General features: G+C 34.1%; 1 protein-coding gene across 1 annotated transcript in view; it reads left to right on the top strand.

Annotated features, from left to right (window-relative positions):
• The window catches only part of LRP1B (LDL receptor related protein 1B), a 1,324,618-nt gene that overhangs the window by 605,515 nt on the left and 705,846 nt on the right, over window positions 1–13,257 (top strand). The window contains exon 11 of the mRNA XM_023752441.1: window positions 3,680–3,916. Coding sequence (XP_023608209.1) covers window positions 3,680–3,916 — 237 coding nt within the window. The remainder of the gene's footprint in view (window positions 1–3,679; window positions 3,917–13,257) is intronic.

Below are 13,257 nucleotides of genomic sequence, written 5' to 3' on the forward strand. Positions count from 1 at the left end.
ATATATATATATATATATATATATATAATATATATATATATATTGATTTTAGAGAGGAAGGGAGAGGGAGAGAGAGACAGAAACATCAATATCAATGATGAGAGAGAATCATTGATCATCTGCCTCCTGCACGCCCCACACTGGGGATTGAGTCTGCAACCTGGGCATGTGCCCTGACAGGGAATCAAACCACGACCTCCTGGTTCATAGGTAGATGATCAACCACCGAGCCGCGCCGGTCAGCCAATACTTTTAAATTAGAACCAAGAGGCTCAATGGTTATAAAACATGCACTTTAGTATTTTGTTTTATTTCTAATTGTATATAAAATGTTGGGTATGTAGAGATGACAGATCTCATGTTCAGTAAATCATCTGGAAAATTGAGGGTCTGTGTCAGAAGTCTCAAGATAGAAGTTGTGTGTGTGTGTGTGTGTGTGTGTTTGTGTATTCATGTGTGTATAACCAACCTTTAAACTGTCCTGGTTACCACTTGGGAAGTTATGGCATGTCATGTAAAAATAAAATCATACATGCATATGCACACATTTTGGGGGAGAAGTGTAAGATCAGAGTTTCATAAGTTTCAATCATCCCTAATTTAGTGTCAATCAGGGAACATTTATATGAAAAGAAATAGTCCTAGGTATTTTAAACACAGAGGATCAAATGCAAACAGGTGCTTACAAAATCATTAAAAAGCCTGAAGCAGCAGATTCTAGAATTCAGAACATTGCTCAAAAACCATCATCAAACTAACCTGGCTTAAAGCTGGAACATCTGCCAAAATCAGAAGCTAGGGCATCAGGATGCCACCAATGGCAATGGTAACTTCAGAAATACATCCTTTGAGCTGAGATCCAGGAATCAGGAAGCTTGCACCACAGCTGTTAGCTCCAGAGACATGTAACAACCAATAGTACCCTACTGGTAAACCAAGCAAAACATCACAGAACAAAACAAAAAGACACCCTCTTTCTTGCCTTTTGATATACACAAGGGGAAAAGGTCAGTGTGGAAAAACTTGAGTTCTCCATTGGATGAGCACCAACAGATCAGCAAAAGATGGCCTCATTTCCATATTCCAAACCTCAGCTCATACATCTGTTTGGGGTACTTAAATCAAAACCAGAACCATGGCTATATGACCACCTGTGAAATGTTTTCAGTTTTAAGTTGTCTATAGTACAGGAAAACACAGTAGAAAAAAACTTTAAAGTAGGTATTGAATGACTAAAAGAAGTGATTAAAGAAAACAAGGAAAAAGAGTTACCATTCTTATTTAAAATGTACATGCACACAGGTACACACACACATACATTAAATCAATAAAATACCAGGTTTACCAATTACCAGTTAAAACATCTATTAAAAATGAAAGCAAAAATAAATGTTAGCAAGAATGAGTATGAGAAAATCAGCCTTCTTATGCATTGATAATAGAATTGGAAATTGTTGTAACTATTGTAAAGATATCAATACAGTTTTAAAAATGTAAAGATAATACTATCCTTTTACTACCCTTTAACAAGTTATCCCACTTTTGACTGAAGAAATTTATTTAAGTGTATTTATAATAATAATAATACAAACTCAGAAACAATCTAATTTCTAACAGTAGGTAAGTAGCTGACTATGTTATATTGCCTCTCTAGTAGCAAATAAGATGCTGCCATTGGAATGAATGTTTTGAAGACTTTTTAATGATGCAACAAAATATCATTAATTTTTTAAAAAATTGGGTACTAAAATATATATATAATAGATCTATACTTTATTAAAGAAAAGTATGCATATAAAGTTGGTAGAAAATACTCAAGACTGTTAATTTTCAAATAATATGCACTACTTTTAAATAACATAGTACATTATTTAAAATATGCTCAGACACTGAGAGACTTTGAGGACAATGAGGAAGAGGAATGTAAATATTCTTTACCCAGTAATTAGATTTCTGGAAATGTATACTAAGAGATCATCTAAGAAAATATGTAAACTAGTAGGTTGAAAAAGATGCTTATCTCATTATTATTATAATAATAAAAAAGATAAAACCAACCTGGGAGTGGTTTGGCAAATTATCATGTATTATACTGATCATACTGAAATAATGTAAGGCTTAAAATAATCAACATAGAACATAATTTTGATACTAAGATATAATAACAAAAGTAGCATGTAGAAATGGAGTGCCCCCTTCTATATAAGTGTTAATTAGAAAACTAGCTAGATAAATTAAATCTGAAATATTCACACAAAGGAATAGAATACAGCAGTGAAAATGAATGAACAATGATTACAACCATGGATGAATATCAAGAATACAAGAAGAATAAAATTAATTCGTATGAGAATTCACACATATAATTCAAACACGTAAAATTATACAACCTACTCTGGGGAAATACATGCATTTGTCTAAAACTTTTACAAAGTACATTATGAACTCGATAATTAGGCTATCGATGTCTCTGGGATAGAATCGGGGTATGTGCATGTCTTCCCATGTTCTGGGAACATTCTTAAGATATGTACTAGATACATGAGGTTTGTTTTATTTTTATTCTATATATATTGAAATGTTATAAAATTTGCTTACATATGTTTAATATTCAATAACATTAATTAAAAACAAAGAAAATATAGAGAATTATAATATAGTTTATATTGAGGGTGGTGTGTTTATATGTTATTAGTTTTTATTTTTTTCAAATTTTCTATAATTCAGACATATTACTAAAAATCTCATGGTCTGGTTATTCAAATATAATTGAGTTATTTGTATCCTCCATCTTAAAATAAAACAGTATGTTTTCCCTTTCATATAAAGTAATTCCTTGAAAATTATATAGACTAAATTAAGTATCGGGTGCCCTAGCAATTGGAGAACCTTGCATTTGTTTTTATATAAAAGTCTGAAGGAGTTAGTTCACTCTACAAAGAGCTAACTTGATTTTGGCATTTTAACCCAGGAGGCAGTTCTGTCTTGGGCTTTTGTTTTTGTTTTGTTTTGTTTTTGATAACGGCAGTGTTGCACATCAGAGTTACTGGCATCGACCTCTAACATATTAATTAAGATGCAAAGAAAAAAGTGATGCTGTAACTGGCATTTGGTTTAATTTCTTAAAAATATAAATCACATGATTAAATAATTGTCACATATTCACATGTAAGTATGTGATGCTGTGCGAGTGCTTTGTTTACCTCTAACAGGTTGTAGATGCAAACCCTGAGGGGTGGGGGAGAGTGTTTTATCTATTCTGAAGTGTTAGCATTGTCAAACATAATGGGTTCTATAATTGGTATCTGCAAAACATGTTAGATAAATTATAATGAATTGTAAAATTAAATGTGCCGGATGTTTTGATAAATGTCCATTTTACAGTTACAAGTTTTCCAATGATCTTTCCTTTTTTTTTTTTTTTTTGGTATACTGACACTTACAGACAAAAAAATTAACTAAATATAACCCATTCACGGAAGTAATTTCTGTTTTAATTAAAGTAATGCAGTTAACTGGCCTTCTTGCATCAAGATACATTTGGCATATTTTAGAGTTTAATTTTGGGTACTGAATTTTAAAAACGCTAATTGTGCCAGTTAATTAAACAGTGGCATTATGCAGTGTAAAGAAGATTAGGCAGCATCAGTTGTTTATGTTTGTAATCTTCATTCTGCAGGACCCAAGAATGAGTTGTTCCTTTTTTATGGGAAAGGACGCCCAGGAATTGTTAGAGGAATGGACTTGAATACCAAGATAGCTGATGAATACATGATCCCCATAGAAAATCTGGTAAACCCTCGAGCTTTAGATTTTCATGCAGAAACCAATTATATCTACTTTGCTGACACCACCAGTTTCCTAATTGGCCGGCAGAAGATAGATGGCACAGAGCGAGAAACCATCCTGAAAGATGGTAAGTGACAATGTCTAACATTAACGTTAAACTGCCCAGAGATAAAGTACTTTGAAGGGACAAATCCAATGTATGTCAAGCTAACTTTAACCAGAACCCAAGTTACCATTGATTTAAAAATATGTATTAATTTGTCTTCAGTAATATTATTTCTACATATTTTTCACATATTAGCATATTAAAAACTTCAGTATAAAGTTGAACTTGCAATTATCCACTACATTTTAAATATCACAGGAATTAAATTGAGCTATGTATCCACTTTCATGGAAAAACATAAATTTACTATTATTTGTTTATAGTTCTATGTTGCAGAAGATAATATTTTAATAGGACATCAGAGACTTTTGTAATATTTGATTCTCTCTAGAATATTGGTCATGTCACTAAAAGCGCATTAAAAATATTAATGTCCCTATTGTCATCACAATTCTTGAATATTGTTTTTTACTTTATAAATCATTAAAATTCAGTTCTTTAGAGTTTCCCTTGAAATATCAGTATCTGTAAAGAAACTTTAGTTGTTTATGCCTATTGTTATTTATATATATACACATATGTAATCATATGTATATACATACACTCATAGTATATATACACACACTTTATTAAAGTCAGTGGATTTCATGCATTACTTGGCTTAGTAACAACCAATTATGAAACAAAAATAATGTAACTTTGGTATATGTAGTAAAGATCTTTAATATTCAAGAATAATCAAGCAAACCAAACTTTGAGCATGTCAATGAATGATTTTGGACCTCAGTTTCCTCATATATACAGTCTACTTCTAAAATATTGTAGAAATCCTTGATTTAGGGAACACTAATTATAACCTTATTTTATGAAGGACACTGTGCTAACTATCAAAGTTGATTAAAAGGATTTAGGAAATGGCCACTGCCTTCAAGGAATCCATGGTCTACTTTTGGAGATCGTGTAAGTGCACAAAAACTGTAAAGGGTTTGAAGCATTTACTTTAAATAATAAGTTCAAAGATGGCCCAAGGAAATACATGATGAATGAAGAACATCTGTGTAAGGAGAAATCACAGGAAGGAAGAGAAGTCTTTATGGGAGTATTCCCAATGAACTTTTTGTGGAGGAGATGTTATTTGGTCTAGTTCTTAAAAAGAAGAGTGCTAAGGAGGGGGGAAGGATATTCCATGAAAACAAAACAAAACAAAACAAAATCACACTCTCCAGAAAGAGCATGAGGGGAACATTTAGCTCATTACTACAGGAGGTTTGTTTACAGGTAATAGTGACAGAGTAGATGTAAAAAGTGAAAGGCGGTGAAATAATAGACCTTAAATGTGAAATGAAGGGTCTTGGATAAAAATCCTGAAGAGGTAAGAGACAGGAAGTACTTTTCAGCCAAAGAATAATGTGAACCAAATGATATTTTAGGAGCATCAGCCCGGTAGTGGAGTGCAGAATGAATCAGAGAGAAGGAGGGGAAATAAAAGCAGAGAGACGGACTAACATTATTTACAGCGTGACGGGTAAAGAATGGTGGTCTGCTATCTTTTAAAGGAAATGGGGGGCAGCATAAAGAGATTTTTCACTCACCTCAGGTTCACTATAAGTCAAACCTTTACTGATAAAAAGTACAGTTTCCACAAGTGACAAATGAAGTGCTAAAATGAAAAACACACTCCTGTTTTTGTCTCTCTTCTTTTTGTCCAATTAGAGTTAAGATTTGTACTTTAAATTGGACATGGCAGAGGCTATCTGTCTACTTTTCTCTGTGATGTGATATCAGATAATAGGGACTTGACAATTTTAGGACAATGAACTTGCATATTCTAAGCAGTAGATACATTTGGATTGCTCTAATTTTGATTAAAAATTTTCAAGAGGGACTGAAATAGAATTTAAAGGATTCTTGGTTTCTTTTTAAAAAGTGTCAGTTCCAATATGTGTCTGAATGGTCTGGCTAATAATCCTAACTTTGACAACCGTATCTTATCAGTGACATTGGCTGATTTTTGCACTTCACCAAAGCAACAGAGATCAACTCTCATAGCAGCTAGACTTCCAGGAATATTTGTATAGTTTCACTTTGGCAGTTTGACGGTTATGAGAATATTTTGAGATTTTCACACATGAAATATATTAACATTTTTATATTCCTACACAAGGGACATTAATGCATTTTTTAGTTTATCTTTTTTTTATTACCAGTAAGGAGAATAGTAATAGATATTATGACACAAGATTAACATGTCAAAACAGAACTTATATTTGGCAAAGTATAATTTGTGGTTCTTGGAATCAGAAAGATCAAGTTCTCTGTGTATTCACTCATTTAGCTAGAGTTTCTACAGTTCTACCTGAAGACTGAGAGGCAATGTTTAGTTTGACAAATAATTCTTTAAGTTTTGTAGAAATTCTCAGTCTTAGATAAATTTGTGTGGTTTGAACTACAAGACTATAGAGATTTTATTTGCAAATAAAACAAATATCTTAGACATTTGTGTCAGCTCAGTCTTTTCTATAAACGAAAAGAAAGCACAACAACATTTAAATAGAGGACCCATCTCCATTATTCTTGAACTTTTTTATTTTATTTTTATTTATTTATTTATTTGGGCTCAAAGGTTCATTGAAAACCTCCTAAATGTGATAAATCCTATAGTCTTTGTGGACTCTTGTGAATTTAAGTATTAGTTACGTAAATTAAAAAGGAAAATTGTACATTTGAGGCACTTCCATGTATCTCAATGATTACTGAAATTATCAGTGGAATAAAATATTAGTGATTTAATAATAGATTAGTGATTTAATAATAGATTTCTATAGAATAAAACACCAATCTGTATTTTTTACTCCCTAGAATTTTTGTCAAAATTTTGTAAAATTAATACTTTAAAAATTAATCATTTGATTTATTTCTTTGTCCAGTCAATAAATATTCATTAAATGCCTTCTCTGAGCCAGGTGCTGCTCTAGGTGATAGGAATGCTGATAGGAATAGGACCAAGATTCATATACAGTTTATATCCCAATAGTGGGAGGCAGATAAATAGACATGTAAGTGAACAAAGTAATCATAGTGCTATACAGAGAATAAAGTAGGATATTATGGGAGAAAGAAAAAGAGATATCATAGGGAGGTAAATTAATTCTAAGTGACCAGGGAATTTAAATTAACTATTTTTGCCAGGTATAATTGATAATCTCTATCAGAGAAGGTTATAGATACCCTTTATAAGACTGAATTCACTTTTATCTTCTTGGGTGTCTTGCCCAGGATTCATTTTTCATTGTAGCATGAATCATAATTTTCAGCAGAAGGGGAAAGACATAAAAATGATAACTTACTATCTGATCTATATGCATATATTCTGTTAGTGCAGTACCTGTTTTTAAACTGTATAAATTAGTTCTTCTGGGATACATATATCCAAATAGAAGGCATGTGAAAATACTTTTATACATTGTTTCATATCTTTAAAAAGTATTTTTAAATAGCACCCAATGCATTTTTTTTCTGAGTTTGGAAGATATTAATGCCTGCAGCTACAACAGAAAACCTGTAGTTCCAACAGGTCCCATGATTAAACTGGACACTTGAGGTCATCAGGTTTGTGGTAATTTGTTGGGATAGTTTCAGGAACTAACACAAAGCCTATGCTCTCAAGCATTTTGCTATTTTGACTTTCTATACTTCCTAGGATGGGTTCAGCCTGATTAAGATTTGGAGTAGGTACACATTTCTCCACCTCAGGGTCTTCCTTAATGTAAGGTATATTATAGAAGAAAGCAAATGAATTATCTTTGGAGAGGATGCAAGATATGCTCCCTGTTTTGATATTATGAATAGAAGTAATAGAGGAAGGGGAAGCAGTCTTTCTATGCCAAACACATTCTTCCAATAGGATGTTTAAAGTTAATTTGCTGATTTGCTATCAAAGGGTAAAGTTATGGTTATGTGATTGGTTGTCCAGCATCTGAAGGCTCAAGCCCTGTTCTTCATCTTAGTTCCATCCCAGAATTTCCCTGCTTCCCCATGGATTTTAGAATTCAACAGTTTCTCCAATTACACATTGAAATTGTGGTATTATACCCAGGCCATAAATTCTTATTTGATAATTCATCATTGTAGTATTTAAAAACTTCACTACCACCAACACACACACACACACACACACACACACACACACTCTCTCTCTCTCTCTCTCTCTCTCTCTCTCTCTCTCTCTCTCTCTCTCTCTCTACCAATTTAAGACCCACTTTTAAACTCCAGAAACATTTTCAGACCTCTACTCTAACCAGTTCTAGGACAGCCACTCACTCACCTTAGAGTAATATCATTTTCTGAACCTAGAGATCACTATTTGTTTTAGGATTTCAATGAACTTTCATCATTGTATAACTCACTAGGAATTTCTAGTGTCTCACAAAGATCAAGTTTTGCAATGATGAAACAAACAAACAAACATATCACTAATAACTTATGTTAGGAAGTTCCCATGAACTTAAGTGATTATACCTTGCAAAACATTTTAAAATTAAGAACAAACTTTTATTTTGCTATTATATTATAGGTAAATATAAATCTTGTTTTTCTGATTTAACTCCAAACTTTATCATAAAGAAAGGTCCAAGACTCAAAAATGTAGATTCTGACGAACCATTCAAGGAAATAATGAATGCATTTGTCAGTCATGAGACATTTCCTAATTAAAATTGTTGAGAAGAGATTTGTGTTTGCAGCTCTTGAGAATCCTCCTGCTGAGTAGCAAGGTTACATAGCCTATTTGCACATGCTGACTGTTGTCAACTATCAATAAGATCTTTCCCTGGACTTTACTAGAAATGTTAGTCCCGAAAACATGGGTTTAATTTTATGGTCAGTTTGTAAATAGACATTTCTCATAATTTTTGGTGTTTCTCACAAAATGTATGAGATATTTAAAAAACACACACTTTTAAGCCAATATATGTATTTTTGTCTGAAATATTGACAGGGAAATAAGAAGATTGAAATCTTCTGAACTGTATTATCATAAAAAATAAAATTAGCCATGTGGCTGATGGATTTTAGTTAACAGAGAATATAACTTTTCCCTTTTGTTTTCATCCAACATCGGCATACATACACATGTATATGCATCAACATACACAGCATACTATGCACAAGCGCGCGCGCGCGCGCGCACACACACACACACACACACACACACACATGAGTTCAGGATGGCTCTAGAAACTTCCATTAAAAATTTTATTAACTTCTTAATGTTAAATTGCTCATAAGTTCAAACAGACAATGTGAAAATACTTGTTAATCCCCAAAGTACCATCGAAGCATTATTACAAATATATTTGTTATATTAATAAATATTCTGATTGGTAGAATTTTTTGTACACTTTATACAAATTGCCACTTTTTAGCATGAATTGTAATACAGGAAATACAGTCAACCCAGTTGCTTAATTACTGTTAGCGTTATGTAATTTTTACTTGTTCCTTCAGAATTCACTTGCGAAACCTTTATTCACCTAGGACTACTATTGTGAACATAGGCTATAATTGTACTGTTGTAAAACAAATATAATTTATTTTAATTTTTAAAAGTTTGATAAATCATTTTTGGTTGATGTTGCTATTGGTATTTTGTAGTAAGAAATTTCAGCTCAAATTGTGGGGCCAGATGATATCCACAATGTAAGCTGAGCAAGTTCCCATATAACTAGCTATTATGAGAGGCTTTTAGGGAAGTGCTAATAGTCATTAGCCAATTCCCAAATATATTGAAAAATGTGCCTCTGACTTACATAAAGCACAACTTTATTTTTGCCTCTCACTGACTTTAAAAATGTGTTCAGTGGAGTAAACTGTCCTACCCCATAGCAAAACCTGATCAAATTCCAATTCTAATTGTGGCTCTCAATTAGGCTACAGACAGACCTCTCAGTCACTTTACGTCAGAAACACACCTTAATTTAGTAACTAGAATGCTCAATCCACTATATATACATTAGATCTAAATTTAACATATTGTCAAATCTTCCCCACTCCCCACTTGTGTTGTCTTCTAGCTAGAAGCCTAGGAAAGGAAAGGAAGGAAAATTTGGTTCCTTCTCTTTCTCTGTCTTGCATTCATTTTCCTTGCCACCCCGCCCAGCCTGTTAATCAGTTTACAGTGCCCACTCACTTCTCAGCATTGGTGGGAAGGGGTAAGAGGGTTAAGAGTGGCAAGGAGTGATACTGAAATTACAATCGTCTTATATGAACTGGTCCCCTTATAAACTGGCCTCTCTCTGAGTCTAAGTTTTACTCTCTTGAGGGGTGTAGATATGTGTGTGTTTCTATGTGTGCATGTACAAGCTTTTGGGAGGTTTTCTGCTGAATCTCTCTAAATTCATTTCCCTTAGTCAAGGTGCATGAAATCCTATGCTGTGACTTTGCATCCCTGAATAACCAGTTCATATGTTTCCTCTTACTGTTTGAGTCCCTGTACCTGGCTGGACAACCTTGTTGTACTGGATTGAAGGCAGCCCTATGCCAGCATTTTCTTCTGTGTGATTCAAATCTGGCCCACAAAATTATTTGCACATCTTCTGCCCCAATACAAGTAAACGATGAAAATGCAGAAATAGTGCAAATCAATCGTGGCTATTCTGCCACGGAGTCCACTTTAGCTTTTTCAGGTGCGGTACTTTCTCAGAGGTTTTGTGCATTAGCAAAAACCAGCTGTAGAGAACTTAATGCAAAGATCTCTTTGAGGTCCCATGGAAGCTTTATCACTAGAGTTTAAGTGAAAGTATCTCTCCATTGTCCTTCCTACCACCTTGGGAATTTAGATAATTGAGACTAGAGACTTATGAAACCGCAACATCTCTCTCCAAAGAAATCTCCTAAAATGCCTCCCTTCTTTTTTTTTAAAATATATTTTATTGATTTTTTTACAGAGAGGAAGGGAGAGGGATAGAGAGTTAGAAACATTGATGAGAAACATCGATCAGCTGCCTCCTGCACACTCCCCACTGGGGACGTGCCCGCAACCAAGGTACATGCCCTTGACTGGAATTGAACCTGGGAACCTTGAGTCCGCAAGCTGACGCTCTATCCACTGAGCCAAACCAGTCAGGGCAATGCTTCCCTTCTTGCCATTGTGTTCCCTTTACACTATTGATCTGGTTGAGGCATCCATGAGTTGTGAAAAGAATTCCAATCAAATAGATTGTAAAATATGAGGATTTTTTTCTCACACTTAATTTGATACCCTTTCCCCTCATAATTTTGGCTTCGAATCAAAGCTTTAATTTTCACATACCATTACAAGTGTCACAGTGAGTTGTTATTGCTTGTGATTCTGCAAGAACCATCAAGCCAATTGGGAGATATTCTACTAGACATTAGGCTGTGGTCCAAATGATACCTGGAAAGGAGATAGAAGAAAAACAGTAGTAAGACTATTTTAAAATTCATTTAGACATAAAAATGGCAAGAAATAGTATTTTCACTCACCTTATGATCCTAGGTTGTTTTTTTAATCTGATTTTAATATTACCTAGTCTTAATTTTTATCCTATATAATAAAAGGGTAATATGCAAATTGACCTTAATGGCAGAATGACCAGACAACCACTGGACCAGTCACTATGAGGCGCACTGACCACCTCTTGGTCCCTTCCCCTTGCCATCAGGCACTGATCACCCGATGGCAAACAGGGAACCGGGGGTGGGTTGTGGTGGGGGACGGGGCCAGCTGTGGGCAGCTTGGGAGGATGGCCCTGATTGCAGGCCAGGCCTAGGGTCCATACCCACACACAGATTTCATGCACCAGGCTTCTAGTTTTAAATATTTTAAAATAAAGACTTTTGCAAGATTTGGAATTGAACATTTAAAAACAGAATTTCAAAAAAGCAACATAAAAGCACACAAAGAGCTCTTGAGGCTCCTTGACAATGCCATCACTAGAGCATCCACTTCCTCATCCTTTCTCCAATCATAACAACTCAGATGTACCTTTGCCTGTCATTTATGTTTGTAAGAGTGAGGAAAGCAGATGTGGCATATTTTCTAAAATGCTATATTTCTGCTCAGTGAACAATATTTTCTGAGTTAATTTTTCAATCCAAAGTCTCCAGAATCACAAAATATAGAAAGGGTGTACATAAAAATTAAGTGTGTGTGTTTTTTCTTTCCATTCCCCAGCTGACACTGGCTGTTAAGATGGATGAAGATTGCTTCTTCAATGTATTAATATATCACAAGTCACAAAATGTTACTGTTAATTGTGATTTTTTTATACTATTTTATCATATGTTCTACAGAAAACCATGTTACTTTTGGGTACTATAGTCATGATTTGTCAATTGAACAAGTTGAGTTATGGGGAGTGTGCTCTTGAAGAAGGAACCTAGGGCAATTAGCCAGGAGTGAAATACACACACACACACACACACACACATACACACACATACAATACATTCTACACTCACTCTATCATGAATTGATTTAATGACAAGCTTTGCCAGATACATTTGACTATTTTAGAATCTAAAATCTTGATTAAACGTCAGTCAGATTAGTTATTTGGTATCACGTGAACAAAAATCTTTAAGTAATCTTTTTATTTCCTTTTTTCTAACCAAAATGGCCTAATTAACTGATATTATTTTGTTCTATTAAAGATGGCTATGAATTGTACTCTAAATTTTATATTTCTTGTGCACGTTAAGCTTTACTTTTCTAATCTTTCTAAGGTAAAATTCTAACTTTATGTTTTTTTCTGCTAAACCCTTCCCCCAAATCTTTATACCGTTGTATTTCTTTCTTTTATATATCCATAAGGGCTTTTGCTTAATAAAGGTGTGTCTTCTCATTGCAGGCTAGTTGTGCTATAAGTTTTTGCCTCATATCTTCACAAACATCTATCTAATCTCAGTCATGACTTAGTTATTAAAAATAGATTCAATAGCAATTTTTTTTATTTACACATACTTTATATTGACAAGCCCTATATAGCATTTTACTTTGCAACTACATCAAGGATTATAAAATTAAAATGGAGCAAAAAAACCATTTTTATAATTTTTGTTTCTTCATAATATATATTATATATAAATATTATATATACTAGAGGCCCGGTACACAAAAATTTGTGCACTCAGGGAGGTCCCTCAGCCCGGCCTGGGCCACCCTTCAGTATGGGACCCCTCGGAGGATATCCACCCGCTGGCTTAGGCCTGCACTCCGGGGGATCGAGCCTAAGCTGGCAGTTAGACATCCCTCTGGCAGCCCGGGAGCCCTTGGGGGATGTCCACTTGCCAGTGGGGAGCAGGCCTAAGCTGCAGTCGGACATCCTTAACGCTGCTGAGGA

The sequence above is a fragment of the Myotis lucifugus genome, unplaced genomic scaffold (assembly GCF_000147115.1).
Source record: "Myotis lucifugus unplaced genomic scaffold, Myoluc2.0 scaffold_32, whole genome shotgun sequence".
Lineage (NCBI taxonomy): Eukaryota > Metazoa > Chordata > Mammalia > Chiroptera > Vespertilionidae > Myotis > Myotis lucifugus.